This window comes from Macaca fascicularis, chromosome 14 (genome assembly GCF_037993035.2).
Source record: "Macaca fascicularis isolate 582-1 chromosome 14, T2T-MFA8v1.1".
In the NCBI taxonomy this organism is placed as follows: domain Eukaryota; kingdom Metazoa; phylum Chordata; class Mammalia; order Primates; family Cercopithecidae; genus Macaca; species Macaca fascicularis.
In genome coordinates, this window is record NC_088388.1 from 87554612 (window position 1) to 87582450 (window position 27839).

At 35.3% G+C, this 27839-nt stretch overlaps 1 protein-coding gene across 6 annotated transcripts in view; it reads right to left on the reverse strand.

The window, feature by feature from the left end:
- GRM5 (glutamate metabotropic receptor 5) overlaps positions 1-27839 on the reverse strand; it is a 576324-nt gene that overhangs the window by 126835 nt on the left and 421650 nt on the right. For all 6 annotated transcript variants that reach the window (XM_015435594.4, XM_005579310.5, XM_005579312.5 and 3 more), the window contains one exon: positions 22331-22566. In XM_015435594.4, the coding sequence (XP_015291080.3) occupies positions 22331-22566 (236 nt within the window). The remainder of the gene's footprint in view (positions 1-22330; positions 22567-27839) is intronic.

Consider the following 27839-nt stretch of genomic DNA (forward strand, 5'->3'; position numbering starts at 1 on the left):
ATCTTGTATTGAAGGTATTCCCAGATAAATTATAAGATGGAAGAGATTAACCACTAACTATTCTTGGCCTCTTCTCTTGTAACTCTTAAAACTAGTTCAGGATCATGCTTAATGGATGTTAAAAAGTGATAATTTGATAAAGAATATATGAAAGAAATTTAATTCATGCCTTGAATTTGTATCAATACTTCATTGAAAAGAAATCATGTGCCATTTAGGTTATATTTAATGTCTGCTCTGATAGTCATGAACCCTTGAGCTGATCAGTAAAATGTTTTGCAAGCAACAGCTCAAATATCCTGGATCTATTCCAAAATAAATTGAATTTGCAGGGTCAGTGGGAATCACTATGGTAACAGTTGGATCCTTTAATTCTTGTAGTCACTTTGGTGTAGACTGGCATTTACATATCATGACAAAGGCCTGCTGCTGTCCATCAGGAGCAGGAGAAAGGTATATCAAGTCATGATAATTAACAATAGTTGCTATGACAATAGACTCAAGTAACCAGTAGCTTAATACAATAAAAGTTTATTTTTTGCTTATATCACAATCTAATATAGATTGTGAAGTGCTCCTGACTCTTCTAAGTGACTCAGGGAGCCAAGCTCTTTCTAACGCATGATTTTGCCAACTTTGGATCCCTTTTTTTCTAGTCACATGAATGTAGGAGGGAGGTTGAGACCAGGATCTTTTGTGTATTTTTAGAACGCAGGCCTTTAAGTAGCACACATCACTTTAGCTCATATTCTGTCGACCAATTATAGTCAGGTACTGCAAAGTAGGTTTGCAAATGGTGCTTTCCTATGTGCTCAGGAAAAGGAAATGGATTTGCTGAACATCTAGCCTATCTTTGCCATACCAAAGCTCCAGCACCTGAAGGAATTTGATATCTGGATCTGATGGTTATTATTCTGGAAGAAGGACCCTGAAAACGCATTTGTACTGGGTCTATTGGTAGTGTCAAAATTCTTTTAACATAAAATTCCTTCAAATGACCAGACCTTCTTTAGTAGAATTCCATGGCAGGGCTATGCTCAGTAATACCCAACAACTTTGCATTGCTATTCATTCTCAAACTCAAATATGTCAGCTATGCATCAAACATATCTATAGTCTGACTGCACCTTACCTCTCCCACCTTATCTCTGCTTATGTATAGTGTCTTTTCTGCTTTAATCTTCCTAATCCATTTCTGTCTGTGAACATGGCAGGCAAATTCTGAGACCCCCTCCAGAGGTAGAGGGTTTTGTGAATTAGAATGCCTTCTTTATTGAGGATGGACAAATAGAGAACATCTTCATGATGGACTCTTCTACTCCAGCTACACTTCCCTATTTCCTCAGGCTATTCTGTCTACTTGGCCACTTACCCATACCACCCCACTTACCCACAGTATCCCCATGCTGTCTCCTCCAATTGCCCTTGGATACTCTGACCTGAATTGTCAGAGTATTATATACCAGAATTGATTTCTCCTATCCACAGACTTGCATGACTTACTCTTTGAGTTACACATTCCCGTGATGCTTGATAACCAGACAATCTGTTTAAAGCTCTGTGGCAGTCAACGTTATCTGTTACAAAAAAGGCTAGTTCAAGTCCTGTCTTTGTCTAAGTCCTCTAGTGGCTTCATGTCTCAGTTGAATAAAAGCCAAAGTCAGCACAGTGGCCCACACAGCTTTCCAAGATCTCACCTTCTGTGACCTCTTTGACATCATCTTCTACTTGTTTCCCCAACTTACTTTGCTCCAGCCACATTGGTCTCCCATCTGTTTCCTTACCTATGACAGTTCCCATACCTCTCCAGGCTTTATTCATGTAATTTCCTTCTCCTGAAATCATCATCTCCCTTAACAACTTGGGTCACTCCTTCCTCACTTTCTGGGTTTTATACAAAATTCAGTAAGGTGCACCCTCCCCAACACTCTAAATCCTATTTTCCTGCTTTATTTTTCTTCTAGCAATTATCACCATCTAATACAATATATGTTTCACTTATCTATTTTGTTTTACTCTATCTCCCCTAACAGGAATGTATGTTCCACAAAGGCAAGACTTTTTGTCTGTTTTGTTTACTTCTGTAACTCTAGTATCTAAAATGCCTAATGATATATAGTAGTTATTCAATAAGTATTTGCTGAAGGGAAAATGACTCTTCTAGTTTTAATCTTTTAGTATATCTTTTATTCCTTAGCAGAATGTAGAGACCCTGAAGTTAAGTACTAGATCATATATTTTCCTTGTATTCCACTCCAGGGTTGCCCAGTATTGCAAAGGGCTTAATAATAATTTACTAATGTAATACACACACACACACACACACACACACACACACACACACACACACACACATTGTGATGGAGTTTCACTCTTGTTGCCCAGGCTGGAGTGCAATGGCTTGATCTTGGCTCTCTGCAACCTCTGCCTCCCAGGTTCAAGCCATTCTCCTGCCTCAGTGTCCCAAGTATTTGGGATTACAGGCATGCACCACCACAACTGGCTAATTTTGTATTTTTAGTAGAGACGAGATTTCTCCATGTTGGTCAGGTTGGTCTTGAACTCCCGATCTCAGGTGATTTGCCCACCTCGGCCTCCCAAAGTGCTGGGATTATAGGCATGAGCCATTGCACCCAGCCAGTTATTATATTTTATAAGTCAAGATCTTTCACATCATTTCTCAGTGACCGTATCTTTGATAGAAGGCTCTCCTGTCTTCAGTACCACGTCACAGCTGTGGGGACAGCAGCTTCTTTATTTAGCAGCCATCTGGACTAGGTGTCAGTTCTCTGTAATTTTTAAAGGTTGTGACACTGGCAATTACTGAAATGTCAAAACACGAGGCCAACCATGAGGACTGTGGCAAAAACCTTCCCACATACTTGTCATGGTGATGTGGGTAAACTCATATATAGCATTTGACACTCAGCCATAAAATTGAAATTAAAGTTAGTTTTTTATAATATCTCAGAGAATGGCACCTTGTATAAGACAGGTATACCACACTAAAACACATACATGAATATGAAGAATAAGGTTATGAATAGGCAGAGGAAACATCTGTTTTTTGTTTTTATATTAAATGTTATATTCTAGTAATATGCTGTAAATCATCATTCCTAGCCTGGATATTATTGGGAAATATATTTACTAATACCACACTTTGTATTTCTTTTCCACAATAACCTAAATGCAAATATTTTCTAAAGCACAATTGATTGTAAGTGTAAAGTTTTAATGTAACATTTCTTCAGATCCTTTTATAGGATCTTTACCTATATCATACCATTTTATCCCCGTGATGACTCTAAAATATAATTATTGTCTGAATTGTGGAAATGAAGAAGGCAAGGCTAAATAACTGGTCCCTGGTTACAGAGTGAGTGAATGGTGAGCTGAATTTAACATAGGTGATCACTCCAAAGCTCTCACTCCTGTGCATTTCACAGCATGGCTTACCTGAGCCATCTGAGAGACTGGGAGAGAATAATTCACTGAGCAGCTCAAAAGGGACAAGCTTAGGCATTAAAAGCAGGAGGAGAAAAACATCCTTTTGTAAAGTAAATTTCCATTTGGTTACAGACATCAAAATCACAAAATATATGAGAGATAAGGGACTTGGTTATTTGCTAGAATTCTTTGAAGCCTGAGAAATAAGTCTGACAGCTGATTATTTTATGTTTTATAGATATATATGTATAAAAGGACAAATAGATATTTGTCCTTAAACATTTCTGAACAGTTTTATTAAAGTACAATTGACATAAACTGCTCATATTGAAATTGAACACTTTGATAAGTTTTCACATATGTATACTCTCATGAAACCACACAAAAATCAAGATACTTAACATATCCATCAGCTCCATGAGGTTCCTCCTGCACCTTTGTAATCCATCACTCCCTGTTCCCATCCCTAGGCAACCATTGATTTGCTTTCTGTCACTCTAGATTACTTTGCATTTTCTAAAGTTTCATAGAGATTGAATCCCACAGTATGTACTTTTTTTTTTTTTTTTTTGATGGGATCTAACTCCTTCATCTTGGCTGGAGTGCAGTGGTGCAATCCTAGCTCACTGTAGGCTTAAGTGATCCTGCTGCCTCAGATCCCCAAGCAGCTAGGACTACAGGTATGTGCCATCACACCTGGCCAATGTTTCTATTTTTTTGTGGAGACGGGGTCTCCCTATGTTACCCAGTTTGATCTCGAGCTCCTGGCCTCAAGTGATCCTCCTGCTTTGGCTTTTCTGGCTACTTGGACTCATAATTACTTTGATTTTTACTGTGTTGTTGGGTGTATTAATTAGTCATTCCTTTATGTTGAGAATTAATATTCCATTATATGAATATGTCACAGTTTGTATATTCTTTAACCTATTGGTGAATATTTAGGTTTTTTGGAGTTCGAGCTATTACAAATAACATCGTTTTGAACACTATTCCTTAAATATATAGGAGTAGAATGGCTGCACCAAATGGTGGCTATATGTTTAACTTTTTAAGAAACTGTCAAACTATTTTCTGAAATGGTTACAGCATTTTATATTCTCACCAGCAGTACACGAGCATATGTGTTCCTCCACATTCTTCCCAACAGTTGATATGACCAGGCTTTATAATTTTATCCATACTATTAAGTACATAATGATATCTTATTGTGGTATAAATTTTTGTTTTCCTAATGATTAATCATATTGAGCATCTTCTCCTGTACTTATCTACAATCCTTGTATCTTCTTTGATGAAATAACTGTTCATCAATATTTTGAGCAAGCATATTTTGAATAGTCAGTTCATCAAAGAAGATGTATGGGTGGCAGATAGATATAGGAGATGCTCAATATCACTAATCATTAGGAAAGTGAACATTTATACCACAATAAGATACCACTATACACTTACTGGGTCATGTATCCTATAAACACATAAACTACAAAAATTAAAAATAAAAGAAATGGCTTTTCATTTTGCTCATTTTAAAAACTGCATTGTTATTATTTTTAAAGAATTTCTCATTTATCCCAAATATAGGTAAATTATATACAAATTCTTCCACTCTTTAAAGTCTTTTAAAGAGCAAGTGTTTTTAATTTTTAATTTTGATGAAGTCCAACACAGTCATTTTTTCTTCTACTCGTTGTGTTTTGCTGTAACATATAAGAAACTTTTTCTAACATAAGGTCATGGATGGTTTTTCATGCTTTCTTATAGATATTTTATAGTTTTAGGTTGCACATTTATATCTATAATTTTCATTTTTTGAGATGGGTTCTTGCTCTGTTACTCAGGGTGGAGTACAGTGGTGCAATCATAGCTTACTACAGTGCTGAACTCCTGGGCTCAAGCAATCCTGCCTTAGCCTCCCGAGTAGCTGGGACTACAGGCAGGCACTACTGTAACCGATTACCTGACTAAATTTTTTAAATTATTTTTTGTAAAGAGGCAGTGGGGAGTTTCGCTTTGTTGCTTAGTCTGGTCTTGAACTCCTGGCCTATAATGATTCTCCTGGTTTGGCCTTCCAAAGTGCTGAGATTACAAGCACAAACCACCATAACTAGCTAAAATTGATTTTTAGTTAATTTTTATATACATTCATACATCACTTAATGACAAGAATATATTCTGAGAAAGGTGCAGTTAGGCAATTTCATCACTGTTTGAACATCTTAGAGGGTGGTTATGCACAACCTACTACACACATATAATATATGATATAGTTGGTTTCTCCTAAGCTACAAACCTGTACAGCATTTTACTGTACCAAATACTGTGGGCAATTATACAAAAGTTTAAGTGTTTGTATATCTAAATATAGACAAAGTTCAGTAGAAGTATGACACAAAAAGTTTTAAAATGGTATACTTCTACAGGATACTTACCATGAATAGAGCTTGCAGGACTGGGAGTTGTTCTGGGCAAGTCAGTGAGTGAGTGGTGAGGGCATGTGATGGACTAGGACATTACTGTATGCCACTATGACTTTATAAACAATATATCCTTAGGCTACACTAAATTTATAAAAAATATTATTTTTCTTCAAATTAACCATAGTTTACTGTAACACTTACTTTATAAACTTTTACTTTATTTTTAACTATTCAACTCTTTTGTAATAACACATAGCTTAAAACACAAGCACACTGTACAAATGCACAAAAATATTTTCTTCTTTATATTCTTATTACATAATCTTTTCCTATTATTTTTTAAATGTTTTTTTTAAAAAACTAAGATACATACACACATTAGCCTAGGCGTGCACAGGGTCAGTATCATCAATATCACTGTCTACCACCTCTGCATCTCATCCTACTGGACGGTCTTCAGGGGCAATAACACATGGAGCTGTTATCTCCTATGATAACAATACTTTCTGGAACACCTCCTGAAGGACTTGCCTGAGGATGTTTTACAGTTAACTTTTTATTTCCTGTAAGTAGAAAGAGTACACTCCCAAGTAATGATAAAAATATAGCATAGTAAATACACAAACATTATTATTTTTAAAATTATGTTGTATTCATAATTGTATGTGCCATACTTTCATGCAACTGGCAGTGCACTGGGTTTATTTACATCAGCATCACCACACATATAAATAATGTGCTGCACCATGACATCACTAGGCAACAATAATTTTTCAGTGCCATTATAATATTATGAGAACATTGTTGTATATGTGGACCATCATTTACTGAATCGTTATGTAGCACAGGACTCTACGTTGCAAGGAATAGACTGAATTTTGGTGGGGAGGAAGGACATGTGGATATACAAATTTTTCAGTAGCATTTGTTAAAAAGCTTATCTTTTGGCATTTAGATTATTTCCACCTCTTGGCTATTGCAACTAATGCTGTGATGAATGTTGGGTACAGATACCTCTTTGATATACCAGTTTCATTTCCTTTGGATATATATCCAGAAATAGAATTGCTGTATCATAAGGTAGTTTTATTTTTAATATTTTTAGGAACTTCCATCCTGCTTTCCATAATGGTTGTGCCAATTTACATTTCTACCAACAGTATACAGGGTCCCCTTTTCTCTACATCCTTGCTAACATGTCGTTTCTTTCATCTTTTTGATAGTAGCCATTCTAATAGATGTGAGATGATATCTCATTGTGGTTTTGATTTACATTTCTCTAATGATTAGCAGTGTTAAGCACCTTTCATATATCCGTTGGACATTTGTATATCTTCTTTTGAGAAACGTGTATTCAAATCCTTAGTCCTGATTTTAGATTTATGTGTGTATGTTTTAATTTTGCTATTGAGTTGTTTGCATTTATTTTATGTTTTGAAGTTTATCAGATACATGGTTGCAAATATTTTCTTCCATTCTTTAGGTTGTCTTTTCACTCTGTTGATTGTTTCCTTTGCTTTGCAGAAGCTTTGTAGTTTGATTAAATTCCTTGTCTGTTTTTGTTTTTGTTGCTATGCATTTGGGGTCATAATGCCCCCCAAAAATCATTGTCCAGGCCACTATCAAGAAGATTTTCCCGTATGTTTTCTTCCAGTAGTTTTATGTTTCTAGGTCTTATTTTTAAGCCTTTAATTCATGTTGAGTTGATTTTCGTATATGGTGTGAAGTAAGGGTCCAATTTTATTTTTCCACATGTGGATGTCCAGTAAATGATACTAATGTATTAAAATTTTAATTTCTAATTGTTTACTACTATTATATAGAAATACAATTCATTTTTGTATAATTCATATCTTCTATTACAAAAATGTAATAAACTCACTAGAACTTAGTTTGTAAACACCATTGCTTTTCTAGAAAGACAATTATGTCATCTATTAATAGAGTTTTACTTCATTCTTTAAAATCTGGATATCATTTATTTTTTTCTTGACTTATTTCACTGACTAGAACCTATAGAGTTGAAAGCCAACTTCCTTGCCTGACCATAGGGAAAAATATTTTTAGTAGATTGAAAAAGTTTCTGCCAGGCACACTGGCTCATGCTTGTAATCCCAGCCCTTTGGGAGGCCAAGGTGGGTGGATCACTTGAGGTCAGGAGTTCGAGACCAGCCTGGCCAACATGGTAAAACACTGTCTCTACTAAAAATATAAAAATTATCTGGGTGTGGTGGTATGCCCCTGTAATCCCAGATACTCGGAGGCTGAGGCAGGATAATTGATTGAACTTGGGAGGCGAGGTTGCAGAGAGCTGAGATTGTGCCACTGCACTACAGCCTGGGCAACAGAGCAAGACGCTGTCTCAAAAAAAAAAAAAAAAGAGTTTCTGTCTATTTTTAGTTTGTGAATCATTTCATCAAAAATTATTATAATAGGTTTTCTCATTAAAATGTTATATGTTAATATAATAAATTGCATGGATCAATTTTTGAATATTAAGCCAAACTTACATTTCAAGATAAACACTACTTGGTCATAATATGTTATACTTTTTAAACGTATTATTAGATTTGATTTAAAAAATTTTGTTTAATATATTTACATCAATGTTCATGAGGTCTATATGAGGTATATTGGTGTATATTTTTTTGTTTGTTTCTTTGGTTTTCCATGGGATATTTTGGTCTGGTTTTGGTATCAGTAATTCTATCTTCATTGATTGAATGAGGAAGTATTTCTATTTCTTTACTTTTCCAGTAGAGTTTATATAGAATTGATATCTGTTCTTCCTTAAATGTTTGACAGCAGTTCACCAGTGAAACCAATCTGGGGCTAGAGTTTTCTTTGTGGGAAAATTTTAAACTATAAATTCAATTTAACAAATATAGGATCATTCATGTTTTCTCTTTATCCTCCAGTGAACATTGGTAGAATGTTAATTTCAAGGAATTTTTTTCATTTTAGCTAAATTAAGTCATAAAGTTGTTCATAGTATTTCTTTATTTTCTTTTTCATATCTATAAAACCTGTAGTGATGTTGCCTCACCCATTCCTGATATTAGTAATTTGTATTCTCTTTTCTTTTTTTCTGACCAATTTGGTTTTTTGATTTGATTGATCATTTAAAAGAAACAGGCTTTACTTTTATTGAATTTTCTCTGTTGTGTTTCTGTCTCCAGTTTCACTGATTTTCACTCTGATCTATTATTTCCTTTTATCTATTTACTTTGTGGTTAATTTGCTTTTCTTTTACAAATTTCTTGAGGTGGAAGCTGTGGCCATTGGTTCGTTCATTTTTTCCTAATATTTAATGCTAGAATATGTCCTTAAAATATTGTTTGAGGTATCTGAACTACATGTTTTTTCCAGTCTGACTCCTTTACCATATGATTGCTGGGAACAGTGTTCTGTTTTAAGTGGTTCTTTCCCGGGTCATGCATGTTTGATCAATACTAAGCTGAATGCTCAGGAGGGAGCCTCTACACATCTCCAGCATTCTCTCTTCACACAGTTCTCTCCTCTCTGTTTCTGTGCTCTACCAACTCTAGCTTCGTTGATCTCTCTGAACTCAATTCCATTTTTTCACATCAGAAGGGTCACATCTTCTATTTCTTGTCTCTTGAGAATAATTGTCTTCATTGTTTGAGGTCCAGTGTCTTGCAAACTTGTTTTTTGAATTTTGTCTGGTTTTGCTGCTATTGTTATTTCAAGCAGGAGAGTAAATTCCATTTTTATTACTTCATCTTCAAAAGAAGCAGCCATTTTCCCATACATAATCATATTTAAGCCTCATGATAATCTTGAAGGTTTTTTTTGTTTTGTTTTGTTTTGTTTTTTGAGATGGAATCTCGCACTGTTGCCCAGGCTGGAGTGCAGTGGTGCGATCTCTGCTCACTGCAAGCTCCACCTGCCGGGTTCACGCCATTCTCCTGCCTCAGCCTCCTGAGTAGCTGGGACTACAAATGCGTGCCACCCTGCCCAGCTAATTTTTTTTGTATTTTTCAACAAGCTTATCAGGTCTCAATTTGGTATGTCTTACGTATCTTTAACATACCTTGGGTTCAAGTTCTAGTGCCTTAGGAGTTTGTAGAAAATTGGTCTTTCTAAATTAAGGACTTGCTTCTGGGATCTCATTGAGTATTTTTTGACAGTGGATATTCATCATTGAAAACTGCCTGCACTAAACACTTACTTGAGTGGATAATTACAATCATTTCTTAAACTCTGGAATTTAAATAAGAAATATGTAAAATTATTTCTCTCAGAACTTTCATATCTGGGGCTTTGATATGGCTTTATATTCTATTTCCTTAATGCTGACTCCAGCATGGACAAACTTTTATTTTTTTGGCAATGAAACATATCAAAATATAAATAATTCAAGAATGGATATTAAGCCAATAATGTCACATGAAATTCTAATTAATTTTTTCTGATATGAAGACACAAATGGGCTTCTGATCGGGATATTTTACTACATGCACTAGTATCATGTGATCAATATTTTTCTTCAATGTCTATTATTGTTCTAGTACAGTCTTTCCTAAAGTATGGTGCTAATCAGTGTTAAATAATAATGTGAGTTCAGAGTTCTGAGAGTAAAAACTCAAACTGTACTTTTCCTGTTCTCTCACTTAACAACAATCATCACAGAAGACTTCTGTGACCACGTGCGGAGTTTTCTCCATGAGTAAGCAAGCAATTAGTTCTGCAGCAAACACCAGATGAGTGTCCTCCAATGAAATTCTGATACTATCTACCTGGAGATGGCATCAGATCCCATAGGTTAATGGAGTAGCCTCCATTAACCTCACAAGACCACCCTCCCTCTTCCCACCAGTAATAAGTCTGGGCCTCCAGAAATTGTGACCAACTGGCTTGAAGGTAAAGTTCACATGACCTCTCGTTGGGTTCAGTTGATTTGCTAGAGTGGCTCATAAAACTCATAGAAACTTACATTTACCAGTTTATTATAAAAGATATTACAAAGATACACATGAAGAGATGTATACAGTGAGGTATAGGGGAAGGAGTGTGGAGCTTCCATGCTCTCCCTGGGTGCATCATCCTCAGGAACCCCCATTAGTTCAGTTATTGGGAGTCTATCTGAACCCTCTCTCTTTGTAATTTACAGAGATGCCATTAATTGGGCATGACTGACAATACTGTAAAAATATGATTAGACAAAAAGTGTAGATTCTTCTTGGCTTCTGTGTTGGGGGTTCTTGCATTGCTATAAAGGAATACTTGAGACTGGGAACTTAGTAAGAAAGAAAAGAAGTTTAATTGACTCACAGTTCTGCATGCTGTACAGGAAGTATAGTACAAACATGTGCTTCTGGGGAGGCCTCAGGAAACTTTTACTCATGGTGGAAGGTGAGGCAGGATCAGGCACATCACACGCCAGAGCAAGAACAAGAGAGAGAGTGGAGGGTGGGACAAGTGCCACACTTTACAACAACTAGATGCTGTGAGAACTCACTCACTGTCATGAGAACAGCACGGAGGGAATGGTGCTAAATCATTCATTAGAAAATCTGATCAAGCCCCACCTCCAACACTAGGGATTATAATTTGACATGAGATTTAGAGAGGACATACTACCAAAATATATTATTCTGCCCCTGGCCCCTCAAATCTCTTATTCTCACATTGTAAAACACAATCACTTCTTCTCAACAGTCCCCCAAAGTATTAACTAATTCCTGCATCAACTCAATCAACAGTCCCAAGTCCAGTATCTCATCTCAGACAAGGCAAGTCACTTACACCTATAAACCTGTAAAATCAAGTTATTTACTCCCAAGATACAATGGGGGTTTAGGCATTGGGTAAACATTCCCATTCCAAAAGGGAGAAATTAGCCAAAAGAAAGGGGCTACAGGACCCATTCAAGTTTGAAACCCAGTAGGGGAGTTATTAAATCTTAAAGCTCTAAAATAATCTTCCTTGCCTCCATGTCCCACTTCCAGGGCATGTGGGTGCAAGGGGTGGGCTTCCCCAGCCTTGGGCAACTCTGCGCCTGTGACTTTGCAAGGTGCAATCCATGTGGCTACTCTCACGGGTTGGAGCTGAGTGCCTGTGACTTTTCCAAATGAAAGGTGCAAGTTGCCAGTGGATCTACCATTCTGGGGTCTGGATGATGGTGGCCCCCTTCTCACAGTTGCACTAGGCAGTTCCCTGGTGGGGACTCTTTGTGGGGTCTCCTATCCCACATTTCCTCTCCACTCTGCCCCGGTAGTGGTTCTCTGTTGGGGCTCCAACCCTGCACCAGCCTTCTGCTTTGGCACCCGGTTTGTCTCATATAGCTTCTGAAATCTAGGTAGAGGCTGTCAGGCATTCTTCACTCTTGTAGTCTGCGTGCCAGCAGGCTTAACACCATGTGGAAGCTAGCAAGGCTTATGACTTCCATTTCCAAAGTGGCAGCCCGAGATGTACGTGTTCTCCTTTGAGCCACAGCTAGAGTTTGAGTGGCCTGAATGTGGGTAATAATGTTTTGAGGCTGCACAGGGCAGCAGGGTCCTGGACTAGGCACACAAATGTATTCTTCCATCCTAGGCCTCTGGGCCTGCATTGGAAGCGGCTGCCACAAGAGCCTCTGAAATGCCTAAAAGGCCTTCCCCCCATTATCTTGGGTAGCACTTGGTTCCCTTTTAGTTAGGTAAATATCTCTAGCAAGTGGTTGTTTCACAGCCTGCTTCAATTTACCACCTGAAAAAGATCTCTTTCTCTGCAACATAGTCAGACTGCAATTTTTTCCAAAGTTTATGCTCTTCTTTTTTAAATATAAGTTCCAATTTTAGGTCATTTATTTGCTCTCACATCTGAGCAGAGACCGATAGAAGCAGTAAAGCTACGGCTTGAACACTTGGCTGCTTAGAAATTTCCTCAGCAAGATACTATAAATCATCACTCTTTAGTTCAAACTTCCACAGATCTCTAGGGCATGAATAAAATAAGCCAAGCTCTTTGCTAAGGCATGACAAGGATGACTTTTTCACGAGTTCCCAGTAAGTTCCTAATTTCCACCTAAGACTTTATCAGCCTGAATTTCACTGTCCATATCACTATCATCATTTTGGTCACTGACATTTAACTAGTCTCTAAGAAGTTCTAAACTTTCCCTTATCTTCCTGTCTTTTTCTGAGACCCCCAAACTCTTTTGACCTCTGCTCATTACCAAGTTCCAAATGTACTTCCGCATTTTAAGTTATCTTTATAGCAATGTCCCACTCCTTGATAACCAATTTCCTGTGTTAGGTCATTTTTACATTGCTATAAAGAAATACCTAAGACTGGGTACTTTATAAGAAAAAAATGTTTAATTGGCTCATGGTTCTGCAATCTGTGCAGGAAGCATAGCACTGGCACCTGCTGCTGGGGAGGTCTCAGGAAGCTTTTACTCATGGCAGAAGGCAGAGTGAGAGCAGGCATATCTTATGGCCAGAGCAGGAGAAAAAGATAGAGTAGGGTAGAGGTAAGGTGCCACGCTTTACAACAACTAGATCTGGTGAGAACTCACTCACTATTGCAAGAACAGCATCAAGGGGATGGTGCTAAACTGTTCATGAGAACACATCCCCCACAATTTAATCACTTCTCATCAGACCACATCCAACACTGGGGATTACAATTAAAGATGATGTTTGAGCAGGAACAAATATCTAAACTATATCAGCCTTTCTGTGTGGCATTCCTTCCTCTAGGATATGGAATACGATCCCTTTTGAAAAGAAGATCTTATGATCTACAATAAGATGAAGTAGGTCAGATAATTTCTTTATGACTTGCTCCAAGCTAGAAAGACAACGGAAGATTAGAGTATATTTTTAGTTTTGAGGTCTAACTCTGAGGCCTGCTTCTGAGGCCTAGAAGGCCCTAATATAATAACAAAAGTCTATAACAAGGGCTCTGGGGATTGTGAGCCAGAAACTGTGGACAAATAAACACACACACACACACACGTATTATATATATATTATTATATATGTACATTATATATTGTATATTATATATAATATATATTGTTTGTAACATAATATATATAACTATATATATAACTATATAGATCTAATGTGTGTGTGTGCCTGCAGCCCACAAATTGGGGACTGCGGTCCTAGGTTCTCTAGCTTTTTAACACTATGAGAGAGAAGGTAGCCTTTATCTAACAACATTTTTATATTTAGGTGTGTGTGTTTGTATGTATATGTATGTATATCACTCTTGTGATATTATATATATTTAATATAATTTCCTTTGTGACAAACTCTGCTGTGAAGAATTTATAATTTATAATAAATGTTATCATTTTCCAACATGTTGATATACATTGAATCTCTAAAATATGAATAGGGGATAATCCCCAAAAATGTAACCACGGAATCCTTTTCTCACACTAGATTACTGCTCTCTCCAAATGCAATCTTGAAAACGTTAATGTGGTGCAAGGATGAGGAATCTCAAATCTGGTGTTAGCTGTAGCAGTTGTTTAATTTAATTTTATTTGGCTCTTAAAGTACTATTCCTGTATTCTAGCTACTCTCTCCCAAGCACTTATTTTCTTTCAGTAGACTTTTTTATTTTCCCCAGTCATATTTTCAGTTTGAGAGATTCTCAAGTGTTCTGAGCTTTGGCTAAGCCATTAATGAACATTTCAAAGGGCATAAAAGATGGCAGAAGATAGCATTCTGATGCATAAGGAAATATCCTCTAACTAACTCACTTCAAAAACTAGTGAGACATATTCATCAGAGAGATTGTAGACAACTCTAGATTGACACTTACTTTAAGAGAAGAAACACTTCTAAGATAGTGAAACCAACCTTTTTGAATATAAAAAACCCTTTGAATGTGAAAAAACTTGTGCACATTCTACAACTATTATTTGTACTTTTAGTACCTTTAATTTAGTGAACATATAATGGCCATAAAAAACTATGATTTCAGTAATTCTTAATTTATAATTTTGTAACTGCAACAGCTTGTACATACACACAAGAATATGCAAGGCATACTTCAGTCCATGAACAATGCTCAGTTATATGACGATTTTAGACCCAGGCAAAGTATCTACAGTGACCCACACTTTGCACACAGTCCCTGCAGCCCACAAATTAGGGACTGTGGTCCTAGGTCCTCTAGCTTTTTAACACTATGAGAAATAAAGTAGCATTTATCTAACAACGTTTATAAAATGCTTGCCTCATATTCAAGGCATTGTGATAAGGGTTTGGAAAACAGAGATGATAAAGATAGCTCCTCTCCTTGAGACATTTATAATTTAACAGAGAGAGATGAATATAAAATGTTTGCATGCTGGTCTAACAAAATGATAAATTCTACTTATTTGTTGATGTAATACAGCAAGAAAAACTTCTATTGACTGTAGTTACTTCAGCCTCTGTGGATGGTATCATTTTTCTTTCTGCAGTAAATTACTTTCTGTGTGGCAAATTAACTTTATCCCAAAGCAGTTTTGGGTTCAAAAGGTGAGCATCTCTGTCCAAGGGTAGAATTTTTGAAGAATACAAGGAAACAAAGAAACAGCTAAATAGCTCTACACATGAAGTGGAGAGAAACTTGTGTTGATGTGTAGAAATGCTAAGAGATAAGGGAAAGATTACAGAGAAAAATAAGGGAGAGAATTAAGCACCATGGTGGCAAAAAGCTTGTAGGGGAGTGGGAGTGTGTACAGGAGAGCACTATGGGGAAACGTTACACGGAAAGAAATTTATTTTGGTCACTTTTATGGGGCAGTGGTTGTTAAGCTAAACACTACAGTAAACCATTAATGTAGAGAAGTTCAAAAACCACAATGGTACATGAATTATTAAGATAAACACACCCTGATAACCACCACTGAATCAATAAGTGACATTGCTACAACCCAGAGAAACCTCATTGCCAATGTACTTTTACATTGCTCTAGAACCCATTCATTTAATCTTCATTTTATTAATAGTAGTTTGGTACACATATAGATGGTTGTGTGAGTAATTACTTGGGGGAACAAAAAACAGGGAAGTATATCTGTGCTCAGTGTCTGGGTTCCCTTGTAGCAAAAAGAAGACGAAAGGTAAATGAGGTGAAAATGAAAAAATTAAAGTTAAAGTAAGAACAGAAAACTGGAGTGATTAGAAACCATGAGAATGTAAATTCATTGGAACTGATAAATGTCTTGAAGTGGACTTTTCATTGAGCAAGATTTAGCATGTACAGAAGCACAGGAGCTTAACTGGGCATGCAGTTCTAAAATGAAAGATCACAATTGTGAAATGGCTGGAACACAGATTTCATGGGTTTAAGAAATAGAAGATGAGGCATAAAGAATATAAATGACCAATTCGAAGAGTTTTGACTGAGGCAGAGTTTGGCTTCCTTTTGTTGACATTGGAGAACCAAGGACAATCTTGAAGAATGGGAGTAACATTGATGAGATTTGCTTTTTAGGTGAAGATCTTTGAAACTAATTTTTAGCATCAAATGAATAAGGGAAAAGGTGTTATCAAAAACATTAGATAGGGGTATTCTAATATTTAAGGGGAGGGATAATAAAATGATACTGAATACAGTAGTACAGAGACATGAATTCAGGTAACAATGAAAAGGAGGGAACAGAAGTATAAAATGGTGAAACAGTAGAACAAACACTATTCTGTCACTGGTTGGCTGTGCAGATGGAAACAGTGAGGACTACTCGCTCCTGCACCTTGAGATACAGCATGGATGAGTATATCATGTACTTCAACTGGGGCTATAAAAAGGAGGAACCTAAAGTTTGAGGTGGTGGTTATAGAAGTTATAATGAAATTAATTTTAGATGTTTAAGTTTGAGATGCTTTTAGGAAATTTAGGTGAGAATGTCTGTTGTCTTAAGTGACACTTCTGGAAACTACTGGAGATGACAGGGAGAAGTTACAGAAAAGACAATGAATGTAAGCAAGTAGCAGTATGTCTATAAAGGAAATCATCCTTAAAAAATGGAATAGCATAGTTATTAAGAAACAGTTTTAACTTAATTCTTTGTAGCTTACTTTATTACTGTTCAATATATAATTAGAGAAAAATTATACTCTTAATACTTCTTACTTTTAATTTATTATTCAATTTATAATTTAAGATTTTCATAATTGTGCAATTTAAATAAGACATACTGAAATCAGGCTCATTGTTAATAGTATATATTTCTGGACTCAATACCATGTAGTTAAAATATTTAAGGGCCATAGTAATATTTTGATTTAAGTTTTTAAATGCTCAGAAGGAAAACAAAAATTCACAAGGCTACAAACACTTTAGACGTTATAAGTGACGGGCTTTATTTATATAACAGCATTAGGATTTCAAGAGTAGCAATAACTAAGAATAAAGAGTAGAGGAAGAACTGGTGTTCAGTAGGATGGAGAAGGAAACAAATGAAAATTCCTTTATTGCATACTTGAAAAGGTGAAAGAAATGCAAAAGTCAAAAATCTTACAGGCACTGAAGATATATAGAAGCAATAAAGACAAAATGAAATAACACAAAGAGGAGAGCAGCAAAGAAGCAGGGTGTCATCAGCTTCCTTTGTTGCCTAGGATACTTGCAGGTTCTGACTGCAGAATTCAGTTTGAGGATCTCTCTTGGTTTAAATGAAGGAATGTTAATTTTCTAAGGTTGCCATTACAATAAACCACAAATTCGGTGGCTTAACACAGTAGAAATTTATTTTCTCCCAGTTCTAGAGGCTAGAAGTCTGAAATCAGGTATCAGCAATGACATACTCCCTCTGAGACTCTGGGTAGAATTCTTCCTAACTTCTGGTGATGACCATCAATCTTTGATATTCCCTGGCTTACTCCCGCATCAATCCAGTCTCTGCCTGTGTCATCCCATGGTGTCCTCCTTGTGTTTCTCTCTGTCTCTATGTCTCTTCCCCTCTTTTTATAAAGACATCTATCATACTGAATTAGGGACGTACCCTACTACAGTATGACTTCATCCTTATTAGTTATACTTGCAATGAGCCTATTTCTAAAAGAAGATCATACTTTGAGGTTCTGGCAAAAGACATGAATTGAGGAAGGGGTAGCAAGTATAAGACACTCCTTAAAACCCAGTATAAGACACTCCTTAAAAAAAGAAGAACCAGTAATGCTTTTGGTTATTAAAATGACACTTTATAAATTCCAGGAGCCCTAAAAGCATGGTAACCATTTTCTCCCATGATTCACTTGCTGATTCTGGGGGCTACATGAGAGGCTGAAGATTTTCAAGAGGGAGATTTAAATCTCTCATTGTTTTGTAATATTTGCAAGAAAAGCTCACTTGAGGAATGGAGACTCCTCATACTTTAGTTGGTCTTTTCCTCAAGATATAGGCCAAATTTTCTTTCTGAATCATAGAAAAAAGAAAAGACTATACAGAGAATAAGTTATATGTGTGACATGGTCAAATGACTTAACAGAGGTGTAATTGGGTAGTAGGAGTGGAGAGAGAAATACAGCAGAGGGAATGTTTAAGGGGAAATTTTTAATCTGATGCAATTCTTTATTCTATAGGCTTAAGGAGCTCTGGAAATCCTAAGAAAGTAAATATACAAAGAAAATTACACCAAAGTTCATCATGTCATTAAAATATAAAATATATATAATATAATAAAAATAATATATATATTTTATATATGTTATATATTTTAATACATATTTTATTATATATTATATACAATTATATAATTAATATATATTATATTATATATTATATAATACATAATGTATTACATATATAACATATTACATATATATTATATATATGTAATTTAAAAATTCTTGAATTTTATTTGCTATATTGCCACCAGGGGAAGCACATTAAGAATGATGGCTAACTTCTCTATGAAATCACAAAATCTGGAAGAAAATGAAATGACATTTTTAAAGAAAAACATAAGAACAAGCGAACAAAAGAAAACCTGCCAATATAAAATGCTACACTCAGTGAAAATAGTTTTTAAAAATAAAAGGTGAAATACAAATGTTCTAAGAAAAATATATGCTAATACAACTTCCTGGCAGTAAATCTGCATATACAAGAAATACCAAAGGAATTTCCCTGGGCTGAAAGAATTATAGATGGAAGCATGGAAGTACAAGAAGGGATGAAGAACAATTGCCTCAATAAATATAAAACTATTGATCATCTATGACTATAGTCATAACAGAGTCCTGTGGTATATAGAGTACATGTAAAAGTAAACTATATGGCAATTGCAAAAAAAATTCTGAAGGGGTATATAGATTTAAATATTTTCAAGCTTCTTGAATGTGGTAAGAACCAACTTAGAATATTCTGTATTAAACTAAGGACTCATTTGGTAATTTCTATTGAAAACTACAAATAACTTATACAAAGAGATGAAAGAAAAATGTCAAGAGAAAGAGAATAACAAACATTATTGATTAATACAAAACAAAGCAGAAAAGATGGAGGAATAAAGAACTAAATGATAAATTGGACAAAAAGAGAACAAGTAGTAAATGAGAGATATAGTAAGGTAATAAAAAAGCCAAACTTCCGTTTTGGCAATTTTACAATACATATAGCTGACAAAGGACTCATATCCATACTATATGAGGAATTCTTACAATAGATATTAAAAAGATAATAAACTCAAATAAATGTTCAAAAGTCTTGAACAGACACAAAAGAGGATACCAACTTTCCAAAAACATATGAAAAGGAGCTTAACTTTGAAATACATCAAGAAAAAGTCAATTGAAATCACCATATGATAGAACTACATACTCACAGATTGTCAAAAACACAAAAGAAAAAAGATATTAACAAGGATGTGGAACAACTTAAACTCTCATACATGGTAGGAAGGAAATGTTCAATTGACATTGGATTACATAAGAAACTAGGGTCAAAAGTAGCAGGTAGTGAATATTTGAGTATCTTTTATTGCATTTCATAGTAAGACATATATAATTCTAAGAATTATTTTTCCTTGTATCTTTGATCTATATATTGACTATTATATAATGCAGATTTGATGGTTATTTTCAATCTGTTATATTTAATTTGTTTAGTCTATTGGCTAAACTCTAGACAAATCTGAGTTCAATTTTAAATTCCAATTATTAATAGTTATATGACTGGAGGAACTTATTTTGTCTCTCTAAATCATGCCATGTCATCTTTAAAATGAGGATAATGTTATACATCCCTCATTAAGAAGAATAACAGAGGTAGTACATATAAAGTGTCCATGCCTATGTACCGAATGACATCTGTTGTCAGATGAGATTCCAAGTGGGAGGACTAAGTGGTGCTTTCTATGACTGCAGTAAAGAACAGATTCTGAGCAGAGAGATCACACCAAGGTGCTCACATGAGAGACAGAGAGCTACAGCAGCAAGGTCAAGGGAGGATTTTACAGAATGGTTTCCATAGAAATGATATTTTCATGGAAATCAAAGTTTTCAAGACTATATTTAAGCAGAACTTCAAGTAAATAAAGAGTCAGAGAAACAAATGACTATTTTCAAGAGGAGGCATTTCAGATTAAAAAAAAAAAACAGTGGGAAAAGAAGAAATTAATAAAGAAAGAGGGTGCAGGTCAACTGGAAAAATTCCCTTAAATATACTGGTTAGCGTTGTCACTAATTCCTACCAAAGAAGAACTAAAGATTAGATCATAGCTACTCCTTACCTTACAGAACTCCTCCAATGAAGCTACACATAGTAATAAGTACACAAACATAGAATAGACCGTAGAAGGACATATGCTCCCTCAAGAGAGGAAAGAAATCTGCTTTCTTCAGAAACTAGATAGAACTGTTGAAATATGAAATTAGCTACAAATTTGAAATTATGAGCCATAAGTGGCAATGCTTTTGTTTCTCACATATTTTGCCATAAAAAATGAAAACAAAGGAAATGAGTAAGCATTTGAGGATTTGGGGCAGAGTAAGAAGGATCTGAAGTGGGAGAGAAGCAAACATATTCTCACGCTGTTGCAATGATTTCTGGATTTCATTGACCAGTGTATTATCCCACACTCCAGCATTCCTCCCTTCCCCTTCTACCCAAATAGGAACTGATATGGGATTGCTGGGTTCTTGTTTTATGAAGCAATTACATTTAAAAACAATCACAAGCCACCATTGGCTATCTCCATGATTTCCCAAAAGAACAAACTGATACCAGAAACATAGGATGAACATGACCTCAGAGGGAGAAAGCTTTATGAATAACTCACTACATTGTTTCTGTTTTTATCACTTTGTTACTGGTATGTCACAACCTCTCTGTGGACTAGAATTGGGTAATGGACCAGGATTTCAAGCCCACTCTCTCACTGAATTCTGGTGTTCCAGCACCATGGATAAAGACACGTATACCACCAACTAACAAAAACATATCAGAGCAAGTATTTACTCTAGTAAGATTTTAGATAATTTATTACTATTTATATCATTCAAAAATCTGAACATGTTTCATGTTCAATTTGCATTTTCCTCCTATGCAAATGCATACAGGTTTCTTCTTACACAATGTAGGATAAGTCAGTTCCAAAAAAAAATCCTTTATCAAGTTTTACAAACGTTAACCTTTGCAGGCACAGATGTTTGATAGATAGATGATATAGATATAGATATAGGTATAGATATAGATATAGATAGATGTAGTATATGCTGGCTCTACCTGGTTATTAGAATCGAGATTCTTTGTGGACATGTTACAAATAATATTAACCCACACCCTTACGTTAAACCCTTAGTTATCTTATCATTTATAATGTTCAATTGCGATTTTTGTTGGCATTACTATCTCCCTTCCAAGACAGTAAACATTTGAGGGCAGGAACTAGCTTTCTCCATCTTGATATCCTGACAACTAAAGCAAAATTTGGTCCATTCTTAGTCTCTTATAAGTATTTGTTGAATGTTTGAATGAATGGCTCTACTTAGGTTATGTTTCTTGAAACATCACAATTATATATAGCAAATCCATGGTACTATTTTATGGTTTTTGATGGAAGTAGTAACTCAATCTGTCCTTCAACACTCATTTATTCATTCTTTGTACATATATGAAACCGTTACTATCTGCTTCCACTGTGCTAACTACTCTGGATAAAAGAAATGAGCAGAATCTAGTCACTGTATTCAAGGATGTCAGAAATAGTTCCATTCTGGAGTTCATATGATCTTTTTAGCACAATGCCTTATGGAAATACATTCAATTTTTTGAATGATACAAATACAAATGATCTAATCACATAAAATATCACTAAATACTTGCTCTGATACGTTTTTCCTAATGAGACTAAAACCCGTTTGTCACCGTAAGTGGTAATATCCACTCTACTTATGTAAGAGTCCTCCCCTCTAACAAATTACAGCCACTATCCCCATGACATGGTTTACTTAAATTGGAGCCTTAGCCTTATGCATTTTAAATGAAACAATAAATCTGCTTACTATCGCAAGTCTTGTTGTATTTGCTGTTCTCCTGTGGAAACCCTTCCAGTCGGCACTGAAAACGATGCTGCCAAAATTCTTGAAACCAAGGGTTTCGATGGTTTGTTTCTGGCCGGAGCTTCAGATAATAATCATCAAACCACTTGACATCGGGAGACTGGAGCTTGATTGTGATGCCACCAACAGCTTCTCGCTGATATCCATCTGTCACATCATACCTGTCAGCCCAGCCATCACTGTGGGGAAATAAAAAACCCCTCAGCTTAGAACAGATACCTCCTAAGCAAATGAATCAATTTGCTTTCCTTTTGACGAGATTAGTCATTAAATGGATACCTTAGGCCACATGATGGTCCAATATTACACCGAGGTGATTATAGATATAGCAGCTTGTTAGAATAAAAAGTGCAATAACACCATGGAAACTTTGGGTCTAAGAGTGCTAAAAGGAACTAACTTCACTTACCTACCATGGAAACTTTGAGTCTAAGAGTGCTAAAAGGAACTAACTTCACTTACCTTAAACTGCAGAGAATAACCTGAAGATTCTGGCAGAATTTTACTGGTTGCAACATATAGTATACACATGGAAGCTGCATAATATCATCATTCACATTTTTAATTGACATTTAATAGCCAGGTCAAATTAACTTTGAATACATTATTTTCTTTGGCTTTATAATAGTAATTATAATGATAATAAAATAAGAATCAAAAATATAATCCAACATGTCTAATATTAATCATCCTGTGAGACAACATTTTTGTTTGAATTTTACAAGTGAATAATAGGTTTAAAAAACCGTTTGCTGATTATGGTTACTCTATTATATGTTGATTTGCCAAGCCTCAAACTGAAATCTTTGTAGTGCATAGTCCATACACTCTTTCCTATGGAATTTCTAAAATACATGAAAAATGTACATCTGAAATCACATTTTATATTAGAGTGCCCAAAAGAACTTCTGAACAGTGTGCCATCAAAAGTGGTGAAGGGATCATACTCCTCAACATAACTATCATTCTATGCACTGATCACTCAAAGTTATTTAGGAATTTTAAGATAAAAGGATTTGAAATCAGAGGGTCGTATTATAATGCTAGAGGAAAGTATAACAGAATAAGAAAAAAGTCTTCTACAATGATTTGGAAAATACATGAAATATAGTATTGGAAATAAAAACAAAAGGCATGAAAAGATGTTTGTATAAAATTTGGATACACCCTAGGGCATCTAAGGAAGAAGGAAACTGACTTGTCCTTCTTCACTGCCACTGATCGGATATACACAGTTTGTGCTGTATGTCTGCTGGAATCCAGTGGTACTATCTTTCCCTGGAAGAAGTGCAAGTGCTCATTAAAGAAGTATGAGGAAAGGGACAATTTGACTAAATCACGAGTAATCTCAAGGAGAGAAGAGAAGGAATATAGAGAGATCTAAGGGGAAGAACAGACTAGAGCCTCCTAAATGCAAAGCAGGAAAAAGTGTTAGGAGGTGAGCTGGGGGTAGGGGCAGAGGGTACTAGGGAGAGGATGTGGGAAGAGATTTACACTACCAGTCACTGCTTACCTCAGTGATATTCAAATATTTCCATTTAATAGAATGTTAATTTATTTTTACTTTCCTTTCATTGCATTTTTGCCCTTAACATTTTTTTTTTACTATGCAGAAAGCGTGGTCCAATATTTTGCATAAAAAATCAGTGCTAAGAAAGTATTATGTAAGTAATTAAATTATACAGAAAGCATGTACTTTTTCCAGTATGCTCTGCTATACCAACTTTAATATAAATATTGATAATTGTGAGTTATTCCAAAGGTCATATATTACTCATTAAGATATCATAAGGGCTTGAGGTGACTTGAGATATTAGCTAGGGCATCAGTGGGTGGAGAGAAGGGAAAAAACAAACAAAAAGAACACTTTTTTTTCTCTAAGTCCTCCTTGGCAAAAAGATATTTCATTAAAAATTACCTATAGTGAAATTTCAAAAACTTTTGTGGCAGATCAAGAAAAAAAAATAGTAATGTAGTATGTTTTGTCCCAGTGTTGAATTTGGTTACTTCACACATTATCTTCCCTCAAGTTTCCCATTTTCAGCTCCAGAAGATTTTATTTAAAGCTGACAAGTTGAAATGAAGTGGGCTTGTTTGCCTCATTTTCTCCTCTGTTTTGGAGGGTTTATTATATCACTGAGATGAGAGTGTGGGTCTCATTGGCACTCAAGGAGCTGCATGGGCGTGTTGCAAATGGGACAGGAAGCTGTTTGTCAAGCAGAGCCCCATTCTCCAAGGAAGTGGGAATTTAAATTGCTCCTTTTGTTAACATTAGCTCGCTCTTATGTAACACTATGATTATGAATATTACATAAGAAATGTAAGATTATAATGCCTCCAATTTACCCTTCACAGTTCATTCATTGAATTTAACAGGGATTGTAAAAAGTTTGTCTTGATAAACTTTTTTGCAGGTGATATTTCCATAAAAGAAAACTGTCAGGATGAGAGTGATAGTTTACTCATTTCTCATCATGTACTTTCTCTTTTTTTTTTTTTTGAGATATTTATCTTTTCTGTAAGTTTAATAATTTAGAAAACTATGATGTTTTATTATTAGTCTTCCAAATTAGAGTTGTGAGTTTAAAATAATTTTTGTTTCAGATGTTGCCAATTAACAGCAAAATATAAATCATAAAGGAGATAGTATAGAAACAGAAAATCCAAATATCTATGTGACAAAACAGGGTCATGCTATTTAAAATTTTTGGATAATATCTGCTATGTTGATCCCCCAAAAAACAGTTTAACACTGGCTAAATTAGAGGGTGGTGTATTGACTTTAGCTTATTAAATATTAACATTTTTATATAAATATATCTTTAAGATTTGCATTAAGATGATAGGGCATCTCTAAGTATGATGCAATAAATTGAGCAGTAAAATGAAATGCAAAGAAAAAACCTTTCTACCACCTAAAGCTTTCTATTACTTTGATAGAGTGGACCTTCAATATTCTAGTACTGCTTTAATTCTTTGGGTGACATGTATTTTACCAAAGCAAGAGAAAACAGAGGGATAAAGATAGGGAAGGAAACTAACATTTACTAAAAATCTACCACATTTAAGTCACTTTACTAGATTTATTATTTGTCCACCCATTCAATTTCTCCCTCTTCTCACTGGTGGGCATTTTGTCCAACTCCTCATAATCCATTTTATTCTTTTCTTTCCAGTTGTTTGAATATACAGTTGGTCATCATTATTTACAGATTCTGTATTTACAAATTTAACTGCTTGCTAAAGTTTATTTGCAATACCAGAATCAATATTGGTGACATTTTTGCAGCCTTTCATGGGCATGCAGAGAGTGACACACATTTGAGACTACTGAAGTGCACGTCCCCATCTGAGGTTGAAAAGGGTGACTCTCTGCTTTCCTGTTTCAGTTCTCATACTACAAACAAATGTCCTTTTCAGTATCTATTTAGTGCCATCTTTTGCAGGTTTGTATTATGTATTGGTGACTTTACTGTTTAACTTGGCCTCCAAGAATAAAGCCTGATGTGTTATCTAGTGTTTCTAAACATAAGATGGCTGTAATATACATAGAAAATACAGTCAGCCCTTCATAACTGTGGGTTCCATATTCACGGATTTCATCAATAATTAATTGAAAATATTTGGAATAATAAAAAAATACAAATAAAAAACAAGACAGTACAATGACTATTTATATAATATGTATGTTATATTAGGGATAATAATTAATCTAGAGATGATTTAAAGTATAATGGAGGATGTGTACAGGTTACAAGTAAAAACTAAGCTACCTGATACAAGAGACCTGAGCATCTTTAGATTTTGGTATTAGTGCGGTAAGGGGAGGAAGTGTCCTGGAACCAATGCTCTGCAAATATCAAGGGACTAGGGAGAACTGTATATAGACAATACATATGTTAAAAAAGCTGCATGAATAAAGTGCTGTTACTGCAAGTTCAATGTTAGTGAGTCAACAATATATATTAAATAAGGTGTCTTTAAATAAGAACACACATAAAGCAAGGTTATGTTTTGACTAGTTGATGAACATGTTGTGACTAAAGACTCACAGCAACCTAAGCTTGTATTTCCTCTAGGAGTAATGGTCATTATTCACTAATTTACTGTTTGCTGCATGTTTATAGAACATTACTGTGAATAATAAAAATTGGCTGTAATTATATATAATCTTAATCTGGATTTTTTTTTAGTCAGGTTTGTAGCCTTTGGCTATGGAAGCAGAATAACTTGAACATTTAAAATAGAAAAAGCATTCTTAACTTACTTAGCTTGGCTTAACTAAAGGAGGATTCTTTGTACATATGTACTGGATTCTCAAAACACCTCACTAGCAGATACTTAGATCCTTTAAATATTCCCTGCAGACATCTTAAGGGCATGCTAACCTAGCAAGAATTTACTTTCACTTTTTTCCCAAGATTGCATTACCAAAAATATACTCTCTTTCTCTACAATCTACTCTTCCCCTTTCTCCTTTCAACCCTAATTCCTATGATTTCTCATAATGAGAAACTCATGAAAGCTTAATTTTTCTTCATTTTCAACAGACAGTTCTTGTTTAAAACAAAATTGACTCTTGAATTACCCTGCTATTTTTTTTTCCTAGGTCTCTATAACTGTCCTTCTTTTCTTCAACATTTATTAGATATCTACCCATCTTAGACTAAATTATTTTGTCACAATCAATAGTCCCAGTATATCACTGGTATAGAACAGAGGTTTATTTCAGCCTTTATATTCGCTGCAGATGGCCTATAACTCTGTTCTATGTCATCTTCATTTTGAATTTCAAGTCTAAAAGAATAGTGTGTTTCTGGGACATACAAATCTTGTAGAGCAGGAGTCCCCAAACCCCAGGTTTCAGACCAGTACCTGTCCGTGGCCTGTTAGGAACCTGGCTGCACAGTAGGAGGTGAGCCCTGGGTGAGTGAGCATTACCTCCTGAGCTCTGTCGCCTGTTAGATCTAATGCAGAGGCATTAGATTATCATAGGATGGTGAATCCTATAGCGAACTGTACACGTGAGTGAGCTAGGTTGTGCGCTCCTTATAAGATGGAACAGTTTCATCCATGAAACCAGTCCCTGGTGCCAAAAACGTTGGGGACTGCTGTTGTAGAAGGAAAAACAGATATGATAGGGGAATCATACAATGGTTCTTAAGATTCTGCTTAAAAGTGGCACATGTTATTTCTGCTCACGTTTCACTGACTGAACAAATCACATGGCTAAACCTGACCTGAATGGGACAGGCATCAACGGTTTTTCCTATGGAGAGGAGCAGTGAGTATTTTGAAGAAAATGCAACTGACAATTTCAACTATGTGTTGAAATTGTATTGAAACTGAGAAGAAACATGCGTTAAATAGGTTTTAGAGACTATGCTCCAGCAGTTCACAAGTCTAGTGGAGAGATGAGAAAGGACAGACATAAATAAGTGACCACATATAA